Below are 14,830 nucleotides of genomic sequence, written 5' to 3' on the forward strand. Positions count from 1 at the left end.
GGTTCTAATCCTTTTTGGGTGGAGACTGTAGAGTTCTCTATATGACGTACCATATCATCGGCAAATAGTTACGGTGTTAACTCTTCCGTTCCAATCTGCATAGACTTAATTTCTTTTTCTTAGGACTGTTGCGGCTAGAACTTCCAATTTAAGTAGAAGGGGAAACAGTCATCATCCTTGTCTCCTTCCTGAATTGAGGAGGAAGGCTTTCACCTTTTCACCATTGAGTATTGTGTTGGCTGTTGGTTTGTCGTAAATGGCCTTTATTATGTTAATGTATTTTCCCTCTACACCCACTTTGGCAAGGATTTTTATCATGAATCGAAGTTGAATTTTTTCCAATGCTTTATCTGCATCTATTGATGTGATCATGTGATTTTGGTCTTTCTTTTGGTTGATGTGGTGTATCACATTGATTGATTTGCACATGCTAATCCATCCTTGTGCCCCTGGAATAAATCCAACTTGATCATGGCGTATGATCCTTTTGTGTATTACTGGATTTGGTTTGCTAATATTTTGGTGAGGACTTTTGCATCTATTGTTCATCGAAGATATTGGACTATAATTTTCTTTTATCTATAATCTCTTTGTCTGGCTTTGGTATCAGGGTAATGGTGGCCTTGTCGAATGAATTTGGGAGTGTTTGCTCATCTTCAGTTTTCTGGAACATTTCGAGAAGGATTGGTATAAGTTCTTCTTTTTATGTTTGATAGAATTCCCCTGTGAAGCTCTCTGGTCCTGGACTCTTGTTTGCTGGGAGTTTTTCAAATTACAGATTCGACTTCACTTCTAGTGATCAATCTGTTCAAATGTTCTGTTTCTTCTTGATTCAGTCTAGTCATTCTGTATGTTTCTAGAAATTTGTCTGTTTCTTCTAGGCTGTCCAATTTGTTGGCATATAACTGTTCATAGTATTGCTTATGATGTTTTGTATGTCTGTGGTATCCGCTGTTATTTCTCCTCTTTCCTTTCTGATCAAACTGAAAGTAACTTTTTATAGTAACAATTAGGAAATCCAAGTTGGAAGGGAGTATAAACTCTGGAAGGTGATTCCTTCCACTGGAATCCCACATTTCAACAACACAAAATGAGCTATGATCCAGTAGTCTATAGAGTGGCTTCAACAGGAATTTTCACGAAGCTGCTGATTTCATTTTCTGAGAACATTCATGATTGGAACATTTTCTTTCAGCTGAGAAATCTTTCTACCTATTTTTTTCTGATATTCGTCACTGCTCTAATCTGATCACTCTGCTATGTTTAATCCACAACAATAAACATAAAGAAAATACACCTCCACTCCAATTTTTCTTATTCTTCAGTTTCTTTCCTTTTCTGTCATCTTTTAAATTCAAAACTATCAATTTTACTTCACAAATTACCTGTGATACGCACGCCACTTTTCAATACCCTGCCAACACACACACTTTCTTTCCACAATACCCATGGGTTAGTGAAAATTCTTCTATCTTTACTGCATTACTTCGAATACCTTTCCATTCAAACATCTGGATATGGATGCAAAACAAGAGAAACCATATCGATTCTGTACATCACTGCATAATCAGCTCTGAGAACAGTGCCTGGCACATAACTTACACTCAAACAATATTTCTCCGATAAGAATATGAAGTCAAACATTTGTGTGGCACATATAAATTAGAGGATACTTGTAAATATTATCACCATTTTCTCACTTCTGTAAAGCTGAGTGTCTCAGATGTTCTTTAACTAAGGAGTCACAACACTTATGACTTTGAAAGTATGGGAAGGGTTCGTGAAGACTCTTTCCTGGATATATAAGTGAACTCATACATGCCTAATAAATCATATCCTGCCAAAACTTCACGGACTTCTTTTCCCACTTTACGCTTGCTACTGCCCTTTCTAATCTTCCTTTGCCATTGGCATCAGCTCATCACAACTTCAAAATACCTCCCTGAACCACCCCTCTGATACTTCGATCCTTACTCTCTTTCCCATAAACCGGTTTTAGTCCCCCCTCCCAACTGTCAGTTTGAAATCATATTAATTATATTTACTCTCTGTTTTTCTATCTTAACGTACTAGAACATAAACACTGTGAGAGCAAGTAACTTGTCTATAATTTTCCTACTTTGTCTTCACTAAGATGAGGCCCTTTCTAAACTACTCAAAACTATTTGTCAATTAAGTGACCGCAATCAATTTCTTCAACCACGATATATGAAAACAAATACATTTTCAGTTCCATCAAAGGCAGGTGATATAAGAGAATATGTTTATTCTCACTTATCTGTTGCTTAGTTCTTTATTCTCGTGTTTTCCATACCTATGTCTAATTCTAATTCCTCATTAATTCTGGAAAATATCTCTTCAATTCCTTTAAGCACTCAGGGCACCTCTTCTCTACCTTGGACTCTGCATTCACATCCTGAATAAAGTGTCATTCCCCCTCCTCTTTCCCCTCCAGCTCCAAACTAGACAACGTGGGATCTGCAAAGCACAGTCGTGAAATACTGTGAGATTTGTGCCTCGGTGTATGAGCGCCTGAGTATGTGAGAAACAAGAAATAGGAGGAGAAGACATTTTTTCTGGTGCAAATGTAAGAAGAAATGCTTGTATTATATCAAGGAAGAACTCAAGGTTCAGGCAAGATATTACCCAACTTGCACCAGAGGCCATAACATCTCAAAAAATGACTAATTCACAAGCAAGTACACAAAGGTTTGTTAGAAACAATGCACCTTTTTTATTGAGAATAAGTGATTTCCCCAACTGGAGGATGTTAGGATCATCAACACAGTCATAACAGTGAATCAGAGATTAAGGAAGTTAAAGGCTAACTTTCAGACAATAAGCAGACGCTATCATGGAACCTCCAGCCACCTAGATGTCAATCTAAAAATGGGTAGTTGGAGGTCAAAGCCTCTGTTAGGCATGTAGTTTCCTGGATATAGAAATCATGGGTTATAGATCCTTGAATCTCATTATCTTTAGATGTGTCATTTCAGGAACACACGAGGTTTGGATGGTGACGTTTTAGCAGCAAGAAGAATAACATCTCCAGTAGCAAACTGGCCAGTAGCAGCAGCGACCAGTGTCATATCCACAGCCATATCCTGGTCCATAAACACAGCCATAAGGGGAGCCATATCCACAGCCGTATCCTGAGCCATAGCCACAGCCATAGCGAGTCCCATATCCACAGCGGTAATAGGGACTAAATCCATGGCCATAGCCACAAGAGTTGCCGTAGTAGTTGCAACACATGTTGTCAAGGGAAGTGGATTCAGGTGGGTTGCAAGAGGATGTTTCTGAAGTGTGTGTGTCGTCTACTTCCCATGGACCTTTATATACTGCCAGTAATTGGCAGAGCATACCATTCATTCCCTGACATAGACAACAAATATGCAAGCAACCATTATATGCCAGTCACGGGTGACAGTCAGTAATAGTTCCTTTAAAATGAGCTCGTTAGTTTGAATACTCCAGTTTCATTTAAAGAGCATCATTTTAATTTGTTCTGCTGAAGAATTGTCTCAGTAGAATCATGTGCCCAATAACTGATTTTTTGGTTGGGTTGTTTGTTTTTTTGGCCTTTGAGTTGTATGAGATGTTTGTATAATTTGGACATTAACACCGAGTCAGTCACATCATTTGCAAATATTTTCTCACATTTCATAGGTTGTCTTTCTATCTTCTCAACTGCTTCCTTTGCTGTGCAAAACCTTTTAAGTGTAATTATGTCCCATTTGTTTATTTTTGCTTTTATTTCCTTGGCCTTGGGATACAGATCCAAAAAAGTAATGCTACAATTTCTGTCAAAGAGTGTTCTGCCTATGTTTTCTTCTAAGAGTTTTATATTTTCAGGTCTTACATTTAGGTCTTTAGCCCATTTTGAGTTTGTTTTTGTATATGGTGTGAGGGAATGTTCTACTCTCACTGTTATACATATGGCTGTCCAGTTTTCCCAGCACCACTTGTTGAAGAGACGGTCTTTTCTCTTTGTATATTCCTGCCTCTTTTGTCATAGATTAATTGATCATAAGTGTGCGGGATTATTTCTGGGCTCTGTCTTCTGTTCCACGGACCTATGTGTCTGTTTTGGAGCAAATACCACCCTGTAGTATAGTCTGAAGTCTGGTAGGGTTGAACCTCTAGCTTTGTCCTTTATTATGAAGAGCGCTTTGAAAACTGGGGGTCTTATGTTTTCCTAGTTTTAGAAATAGTTGTTCTATGAATTTTAGGGTTGTTTAAGGATTATTCGTCTTAGTTCTGTGAATTTTAAAAATATTTGTTCTAGTTCTGTGAAAAATGTCACAGGTATTTTCATAGGGATTGCATTAAATCTGTAGATTTCATTGGGAGGGATGGTCATTTTTATAACATTAGTTCCTCAAATCTAGGGACAAATGATATATTTCCTTTTCTTTATATCAATTTCAATTTCCTTCATCAAATTTTATAGTTTTCAGAGCATAGGTGTTTCACCTCCTTGTTGAAGTTTCTTCCTAGGTAATTTTTGATGCAGTTTTAAATGGGATTTGTTTTACTTTCTCTTCCTAACATTTCCTCATTAGTGTATAGAAACACAACAGATTTCTGTATATTAATCTTGTATTTGTTTATTGGTTCTAATGGTTTTTGGGTGGAGACTGTAGAGTTCTCTATATTTTTAGTACCATATCATCAGCAAATAGTTACGGTGTTAACTCTTCCGTTCCAATCTGCATACACTTAATTTCTTTTTCTTAGGACTGCTGCGGCTAGAACTTCCAATTTAAGTAGAAGGGGAAACAGTCATCATCCTTGTCTCCTTCCTGAATTGAGGAGGAAGGCTTTCACCTTTTCACCATTGAGTATAGTGTTGGCTGTTGGTTTGTCGTAAATGGCCTTTATTATGTTAATGTATTTTCCCTCTACACCCACTTTGGCAAGGATTTTTATCATGAATCGAAGTTGAATTTTTTCCAATGCTTTATCTGCATCTATTGATGTGATCATGTGATTTTGGTCTTTCTTTTGGTTGATGTGGTGTATCACATTGATTGATTTGCACATGCTAATCCATCCTTGTGCCCCTGGAATAAATCCAACTTGATCATGGCGTATGATCCTTTTGTGTATTACTGGATTTGGTTTGCTAATATTTTGGTGAGGACTTTTGCATCTATTGTTCATCGAAGATATTGGACTATAATTTTCTTTTATCTATAATCTCTTTGTCTGGCTTTGGTATCAGGGTAATGGTGGCCTTGTCGAATGAATTTGGGAGTGTTTGCTCATCTTCAGTTTTCTGGAACATTTCGAGAAGGATTGGTATAAGTTCTTCTTTTTATGTTTGATAGAATTCCCCTGTGAAGCTCTCTGGTCCTGGACTCTTGTTTGCTGGGAGTTTTTCAAATTACAGATTCGACTTCACTTCTAGTGATCAATCTGTTCAAATGTTCTGTTTCTTCTTGATTCAGTCTAGTCATTCTGTATGTTTCTAGAAATTTGTCTGTTTCTTCTAGGCTGTCCAATTTGTTGGCATATAACTGTTCATAGTATTGCTTATGATGTTTTGTATGTCTGTGGTATCCGCTGTTATTTCTCCTCTTTCCTTTCTGATCAAAATGAAAGTAACTTTTTATAGTAACAATTAGGAAATCCAAGTTGGAAGGGAGTATAAACTCTGGAAGGTGATTCCTTCCACTGGAATCCCACATTTCAACAACACAAAATGAGCTATGATCCAGTAGTCTATAGAGTGGCTTCAACAGGAATTTTCACGAAGCTGCTGATTTCATTTTCTGAGAACATTCATGATTGGAACATTTTCTTTCAGCTGAGAAATCTTTCTACCTATTTTTTTCTGATATTCGTCACTGCTCTAATCTGATCACTCTGCTATGTTTAATCCACAACAATAAACATAAAGAAAATACACCTCCACTCCAATTTTTCTTATTCTTCAGTTTCTTTCCTTTTCTGTCATCTTTTAAATTCAAAACTATCAATTTTACTTCACAAATTACCTGTGATACGCACGCCACTTTTCAATACCCTGCCAACACACACACTTTCTTTCCACAATACCCATGGGTTAGTGAAAATTCTTCTATCTTTACTGCATTACTTCGAATACCTTTCCATTCAAACATCTGGATATGGATGCAAAACAAGAGAAACCATATCGATTCTGTACATCACTGCATAATCAGCTCTGAGAACAGTGCCTGGCACATAACTTACACTCAAACAATATTTCTCCGATAAGAATATGAAGTCAAACATTTGTGTGGCACATATAAATTAGAGGATACTTGTAAATATTATCAGCATTTTCTCACTTCTGTAAAGCTGAGTGTCTCAGATGTTCTTTAACTAAGGAGTCACAACACTTATGACTTTGAAAGTATGGGAAGGGTTCGTGAAGACTCTTTCCTGGATATATAAGTGAACTCATACATGCCTAATAAATCATATCCTGCCAAAACTTCACGGACTTCTTTTCCCACTTTACGCTTGCTACTGCCCTTTCTAATCTTCCTTTGCCATTGGCATCAGCTCATCACAACTTCAAAATACCTCCCTGAACCACCCCTCTGATACTTCGATCCTTACTCTCTTTCCCATAAACCGGTGTTAGTCCCCCCTCCCAACTGTCAGTTTGAAATCATCTTAATTATATTTACTCTCTGTTTTTCTATCTTAACGTACTAGAATATAAACACTGTGAGAGCAAGTAACTTGTCTATAATTTGCCTACTTTGTCTTCACTAAGATGAGGCCCTTTCTAAACTACTCAAAACTATTTGTCAATTAAGTGACCGCAATCAATTTCCTCAACCACGATATATGAAAACAAATACATTTTCAGTTCCATCAAAGGCAGGTGATATAAGAGAATATGTTTATTCTCACTTATCTGTTGCTTAGTTCTTTATTCTCGTGTTTTCCATACCTATGTCTAATTCTAATTCCTCATTAATTCTGGAAAATATCTCTTCAATTCCTTTAAGCACTCAGGGCACCTCTTCTCTACCTTGGACTCTGCATTCACATCCTGAATAAAGTGTCATTTCCCCTCCAGCTCCAAACTAGACAACGTGGGATCTGCAAAGCACAGTCGTGAAATACTGTGAGATTTGTGCCTCGGTGTATGAGCGCCTGAGTATGTGAGAAACAAGAAATAGGAGGAGAAGACATTTTTTCTGGTGCAAATGTAAGAAGAAATGCTTGTATTATATCAAGGAAGAACTCAAGGTTCAGGCAAGATATTACCCAACTTTCACCAGAGGCCATAACATCTCAAAAAATGACTAATTCACAAGCAAGTACACAAAGGTTTGTTAGAAACAATGCACCTTTTTTATTGAGAATGAGTGATTTCCCCAACTGGAGGATGTTAGGATCATCAACACAGTCATAACAGTGAATCAGAGATTAAGGAAGTTAAAGGCTAACTTTCAGACAATAAGCAGACGCTATCATGGAACCTCCAGCCACCTAGATGTCAATCTAAAAATGGGTAGTTGGAGGTCAAAGCCTCTGTTAGGCATGTAGTTTCCTGGATATAGAAATCATGGGTTATAGATCCTTGAATCTCATTATCTTTAGATGTGTCATTTCAGGAACACACGAGGTTTGGATGGTGACGTTTTAGCAGCAAGAAGAATAACATCTCCAGTAGCAAACTGGCCAGTAGCAGCAGCGGCCAGTGTCATATCCACAGCCATATCCTGGTCCATAAACACAGCCATAAGGGGAGCCATATCCACAGCCGTATCCTGAGCCATAGCCACAGCCATAGCGAGTCCCATATCCACAGCGGTAATAGGGACTAAATCCATGGCCATAGCCACAAGAGTTGCCGTAGTAGTTGCAACACATGTTGTCAAGGGAAGTGGATTCAGGTGGGTTGCAAGAGGATGTTTCTGAAGTGTGTGTGTCGTCTACTTCCCATGGACCTTTATATACTGCCAGTAATTGGCAGAGCATACCATTCATTCCCTGACATAGACAACAAATATGCAAGCAACCATTATATGCCAGTCACGGGTGACAGTCAGTAATAGTTCCTTTAAAATGAGCTCGTTAGTTTGAATACTCCAGTTTCATTTAAAGAGCATCATTTTAATTTGTTCTGCTGAAGAATTGTCTCAGTAGAATCATGTGCCCAATAACTGATTTTTTGGTTGGGTTGTTTGTTTTTTTGGCCTTTGAGTTGTATGAGATGTTTGTATAATTTGGACATTAACACCGAGTCAGTCACATCATTTGCAAATATTTTCTCACATTTCATAGGTTGTCTTTCTATCTTCTCAACTGCTTCCTTTGCTGTGCAAAACCTTTTAAGTGTAATTATGTCCCATTTGTTTATTTTTGCTTTTATTTCCTTGGCCTTGGGATACAGATCCAAAAAAGTAATGCTACAATTTCTGTCAAAGAGTGTTCTGCCTATGTTTTCTTCTAAGAGTTTTATATTTTCAGGTCTTACATTTAGGTCTTTAGCCCATTTTGAGTTTGTTTTTGTATATGGTGTGAGGGAATGTTCTACTCTCACTGTTATACATATGGCTGTCCAGTTTTCCCAGCACCACTTGTTGAAGAGACGGTCTTTTCTCTTTGTATATTCCTGCCTCTTTTGTCATAGATTCATTGATCATAAGTGTGCGGGATTATTTCTGGGCTCTGTCTTCTGTTCCACGGACCTATGTGTCTGTTTTGGAGCAAATACCACCCTGTAGTATAGTCTGAAGTCTGGTAGGGTTGAACCTCTAGCTTTGTCCTTTATTATGAAGAGCCCTTTGAAAACTGGGGGTCTTTTGTTGTCCTAGTTTTAGAAATAGTTGTTCTATGAATTTTAGGGTGGTTTAAGGATTATTCGTCTTAGTTCTGTGAATTTTAAAAATATTTGTTCTAGTTCTGTGAAAAATGTCACAGGTATTTTCATAGGGATTGCATTAAATCTGTAGATTTCATTGGGAGGGATGGTCATTTTTATAACATTAGTTCCTCAAATCTAGGGACAAAGGATATATTTCCTTTTCTTTATATCAATTTCCATTTCCTTCATCAAATTTTATAGTTTTCAGAGCATAGGTGTTTCACCTCCTTGTTGAAGTTTCTTCCTAGGTAATTTTTGATGCAGTTTTAAATGGGATTTGTTTTACTTTCTCTTCCTAACATTTCCTCATTAGTGTATAGAAACACAACAGATTTCTGTATGTTAATCTTGTATTTGTTTATTGGTTCTAATCCTTTTTGGGTGGAGACTGTAGAGTTCTCTATATGACGTACCATATCATCGGCAAATAGTTACGGTGTTAACTCTTCCGTTCCAATCTGCATAGACTTAATTTCTTTTTCTTAGGACTGTTGCGGCTAGAACTTCCAATTTAAGTAGAAGGGGAAACAATCATCATCCTTGTCTCCTTCCTGAATTGAGGAGGAAGGCTTTCACCTTTTCACCATTGAGTATTGTGTTGGCTGTTGGTTTGTCGTAAATGGCCTTTATTATGTTAATGTATTTTCCCTCTACACCCACTTTGGCAAGGATTTTTATCATGAATCGAAGTTGAATTTTTTCCAATGCTTTATCTGCATCTATTGATGTGATCATGTGATTTTGGTCTTTCTTTTTGTTGATGTGGTGTATCACATTGATTGATTTGCACATGCTAATCCATCCTTGTGCCCCTGGAATAAATCCAACTTGATCATGGCGTATGATCCTTTTGTGTATTACTGGATTTGGTTTGCTAATATTTTGGTGAGGACTTTTGCATCTATTGTTCATCGAAGATATTGGACTATAATTTTCTTTTATCTATAATCTCTTTGTCTGGCTTTGGTATCAGGGTAATGGTGGCCTTGTCGAATGAATTTGGGAGTGTTTGCTCATCTTCAGTTTTCTGGAACATTTCGAGAAGGATTGGTATAAGTTCTTCTTTTTATGTTTGATAGAATTCCCCTGTGAAGCTCTCTGGTCCTGGACTCTTGTTTGCTGGGAGTTTTTCAAATTACAGATTCGACTTCACTTCTAGTGATCAATCTGTTCAAATGTTCTGTTTCTTCTTGATTCAGTCTAGTCATTCTGTATGTTTCTAGAAATTTGTCTGTTTCTTCTAGGCTGTCCAATTTGTTGGCATATAACTGTTCATAGTATTGCTTATGATGTTTTGTATGTCTGTGGTATCAGCTGTTATTTCTCCTCTTTCCTTTCTGATCAAAATGAAAGTAACTTTTTATAGTAACAATTAGGAAATCCAAGTTGGAAGGGAGTATAAACTCTGGAAGGTGATTCCTTCCACTGGAATCCCACATTTCAACAACACAAAATGAGCTATGATCCAGTAGTCTATAGAGTGGCTTCAACAGGAATTTTCACGAAGCTGCTGATTTCATTTTCTGAGAACATTCATGATTGGAACATTTTCTTTCAGCTGAGAAATCTTTCTACCTATTTTCTTCTGATATTCGTCACTGCTCTAATCTGATCACTCTGCTATGTTTAATCCACAACAATAAACATAAAGAAAATACACCTCCACTCCAATTTTTCTTATTCTTCAGTTTCTTTCCTTTTCTGTCATCTTTTAAATTCAAAACTATCAATTTTACTTCACAAATTACCTGTGATACGCACGCCACTTTTCAATACCCTGCCAACACACACTTTCTTTCCACAATACCCATGGGTTAGTGAAAATTCTTCTATCTTTACTGCATTACTTCGAATACCTTTCCATTCAAACATCTGGATATGGATGCAAAACAAGAGAAACCATATCGATTCTGTACATCACTGCATAATCAGCTCTGAGAACAGTGCCTGGCACATAACTTACACTCAAACAATATTTCTCCGATAAGAATATGAAGTCAAACATTTGTGTGGCACATATAAATTAGAGGATACTTGTAAATATTATCAGCATTTTCTCACTTCTGTAAAGCTGAGTGTCTCAGATGTTCTTTAACTAAGGAGTCACAACACTTATGACTTTGATAGTATGGGAAGGGTTCGTGAAGACTCTTTCCTGGATATATACGTGAACTCATACATGCCTAATAAATCATATCCTGCCAAAACTTCACGGACTTCTTTTCCCACTTTACGCTTGCTACTGCCCTTTCTAATCTTCCTTTGCCATTGGCATCAGCTCATCACAACTTCAAAATACCTCCCTGAACCAACCCTCTGATACTTCGATCCTTAGTCTCTTTCCCATAAACCGGTGTTAGTCCCCCCTCCCAACTGTCAGTTTGAAATCATCTTAATTATATTTACACACTGTTTTTCTATCTTAACGTACTAGAATATAAACACTGTGAGAGCAAGTAACTTGTCTATAATTTGCCTACTTTGTCTTCACTAAGATGAGGCCCTTTCTAAACTACTCAAAACTATTTGTCAATTAAGTGACCGCAATCAATTTCCTCAACCACGATATATGAAAACAAATACATTTTCAGTTCCATCAAAGGCAGGTGATATAAGAGAATACGTTTATTCTCACTTATCTTTTGCTTAGTTCTTTATTCTCGTGTTTTCCATACCTATGTCTAATTCTAATTCCTCATTAATTCTGGAAAATATCTCTTCAATTCCTTTAAGCACTCAGGGCACCTCTTCTCTACCTTGGACTCTGCATTCACATCCTGAATAAAGTGTCATTCCCCCTCCTCTTTCCCCTCCAGCTCCAAACTAGACAACGTGGGATCTGCAAAGCACAGTCGTGAAATACTGTGAGATTTGTGCCTCGGTGTATGAGCGCCTGAGTATGTGAGAAACAAGAAATAGGAGGAGAAGACATTTTTTCTGGTGCAAATGTAAGAAGAAATGCTTGTATTATATCAAGGAAGAACTCAAGGTTCAGGCAAGATATTACCCAACTTTCACCAGAGGCCATAACATCTCAAAAAATGACTAATTCACAAGCAAGTACACAAAGGTTTGTTAGAAACAATGCACCTTTTTTATTGAGAATAAGTGATTTCCCCAACTGGAGGATGTTAGGATCATCAACACAGTCATAACAGTGAATCAGAGATTAAGGAAGTTAAAGGCTAACTTTCAGACAATAAGCAGACGCTATCATGGAACCTCCAGCCACCTAGATGTCAATCTAAAAATGGGTAGTTGGAGGTCAAAGCCTCTGTTAGGCATGTAGTTTCCTGGATATAGAAATCATGGGTTATAGATCCTTGAATCTCATTATCTTTAGATGTGTCATTTCAGGAACACACGAGGTTTGGATGGTGACGTTTTAGCAGCAAGAAGAATAACATCTCCAGTAGCAAACTGGCCAGTAGCAGCAGCGGCCAGTGTCATATCCACAGCCATATCCTGGTCCATAAACACAGCCATAAGGGGAGCCATATCCACAGCCGTATCCTGAGCCATAGCCACAGCCATAGCGAGTCCCATATCCACAGCGGTAATAGGGACTAAATCCATGGCCATAGCCACAAGAGTTGCCGTAGTAGTTGCAACACATGTTGTCAAGGGAAGTGGATTCAGGTGGGTTGCAAGAGGATGTTTCTGAAGTGTGTGTGTCGTCTACTTCCCATGGACCTTTATATACTGCCAGTAATTGGCAGAGCATACCATTCATTCCCTGACATAGACAACAAATATGCAAGCAACCATTATATGCCAGTCACGGGTGACAGTCAGTAATAGTTCCTTTAAAATGAGCTCGTTAGTTTGAATACTCCAGTTTCATTTAAAGAGCATCATTTTAATTTGTTCTGCTGAAGAATTGTCTCAGTAGAATCATGTGCCCAATAACTGATTTTTTGGTTGGGTTGTTTGTTTTTTTGGCCTTTGAGTTGTATGAGATGTTTGTATAATTTGGACATTAACACCGAGTCAGTCACATCATTTGCAAATATTTTCTCACATTTCATAGGTTGTCTTTCTATCTTCTCAACTGCTTCCTTTGCTGTGCAAAACCTTTTAAGTGTAATTATGTCCCATTTGTTTATTTTTGCTTTTATTTCCTTGGCCTTGGGATACAGATCCAAAAAAGTAATGCTACAATTTCTGTCAAAGAGTGTTCTGCCTATGTTTTCTTCTAAGAGTTTTATATTTTCAGGTCTTACATTTAGGTCTTTAGCCCATTTTGAGTTTGTTTTTGTATATGGTGTGAGGGAATGTTCTACTCTCACTGTTATACATATGGCTGTCCAGTTTTCCCAGCACCACTTGTTGAAGAGACGGTCTTTTCTCTTTGTATATTCCTGCCTCTTTTGTCATAGATTAATTGATCATAAGTGTGCGGGATTATTTCTGGGCTCTGTCTTCTGTTCCACGGACCTATGTGTCTGTTTTGGAGCAAATACCACCCTGTAGTATAGTCTGAAGTCTGGTAGGGTTGAACCTCTAGCTTTGTCCTTTATTATGAAGAGCGCTTTGAAAACTGGGGGTCTTTTGTTGTCCTAGTTTTAGAAATAGTTGTTCTATGAATTTTAGGGTTGTTTAAGGATTATTCGTCTTAGTTCTGTGAATTTTAAAAATATTTGTTCTAGTTCTGTGAAAAATGTCACAGGTATTTTCATAGGGATTGCATTAAATCTGTAGATTTCATTGGGAGGGATGGTCATTTTTATAACATTAGTTCCTCAAATCTAGGGACAAAGGATATATTTCCTTTTCTTTATATCAATTTCCATTTCCTTCATCAAATTTTATAGTTTTCAGAGCATAGGTGTTTCACCTCCTTGTTGAAGTTTCTTCCTAGGTAATTTTTGATGCAGTTTTAAATGGGATTTGTTTTACTTTCTCTTCCTAACATTTCCTCATTAGTGTATATAAACACAACAGATTTCTGTATATTAATCTTGTATTTGTTTATTGGTTCTAATGGTTTTTGGGTGGAGACTGTAGAGTTCTCTATATTTATAGTACCATATCATCAGCAAATAGTTACGGTGTTAACTCTTCCGTTCCAATCTGCATACACTTAATTTCTTTTTCTTAGGACTGCTGCGGCTAGAACTTCCAATTTAAGTAGAAGGGGAAACAGTCATCATCCTTGTCTCCTTCCTGAATTGAGGAGGAAGGCTTTCACCTTTTCACCATTGAGTATAGTGTTGGCTGTTGGTTTGTCGTAAATGGCCTTTATTATGTTAATGTATTTTCCCTCTACACCCACTTTGGCAAGGATTTTTATCATGAATCGAAGTTGAATTTTTTCCAATGCTTTATCTGCATCTATTGATGTGATCATGTGATTTTGGTCTTTCTTTTTGTTGATGTGGTGTACCACATTGATTGATTTGCACATGCTAATCCATCCTTGTGCCCCTGGAATAAATCCAACTTGATCATGGCGTATGATCCTTTTGTGTATTACTGGATTTGGTTTGCTAATATTTTGGTGAGGACTTTTGCATCTATTGTTCATCGAAGATATTGGACTATAATTTTCTTTTATCTATAATCTCTTTGTCTGGCTTTGGTATCAGGGTAATGGTGGCCTTGTCGAATGAATTTGGGAGTGTTTGCTCATCTTCAGTTTTCTGGAACATTTCGAGAAGGATTGGTATAAGTTCTTCTTTTTATGTTTGATAGAATTCCCCTGTGAAGCTCTCTGGTCCTGGACTTTTGTTTGCTGGGAGTTTTTCAAATTACAGATTCGACTTCACTTCTAGTGATCAATCTGTTCAAATGTTCTGTTTCTTCTTGATTCAGTCTAGTCATTCTGTATGTTTCTAGAAATTTGTCTGTTTCTTCTAGGCTGTCCAATTTGTTGCCATATAACTGTTCATAGTATTGCTTATGATGTTTTGTATGTCTGTGGTATCAGCTGTTATTTCTCCTCTTTCCTTTCTGATCAAAATGAAAGTAACT

The 14,830-nt window shown here is 37.3% G+C and overlaps 1 protein-coding gene across 1 annotated transcript in view; it reads right to left on the minus strand.

The window, feature by feature from the left end:
* Positions 1–12,254: 12,254 nt before the first annotated feature.
* LOC132365542 (keratin-associated protein 21-1-like) overlaps positions 12,255–14,830 on the minus strand; it is a gene marked incomplete at its 3' end in the record, with an annotated part of 16,392 nt that continues 13,816 nt past the window's right edge. Inside the window, exon 3 of the mRNA XM_059922260.1 lies at positions 12,255–12,412. Coding sequence (XP_059778243.1) covers positions 12,255–12,412 — 158 coding nt within the window. The remainder of the gene's footprint in view (positions 12,413–14,830) is intronic.

Source organism: Balaenoptera ricei, chromosome 4, assembly GCF_028023285.1.
Source record: "Balaenoptera ricei isolate mBalRic1 chromosome 4, mBalRic1.hap2, whole genome shotgun sequence".
In the NCBI taxonomy this organism is placed as follows: Eukaryota; Metazoa; Chordata; class Mammalia; order Artiodactyla; family Balaenopteridae; genus Balaenoptera; species Balaenoptera ricei.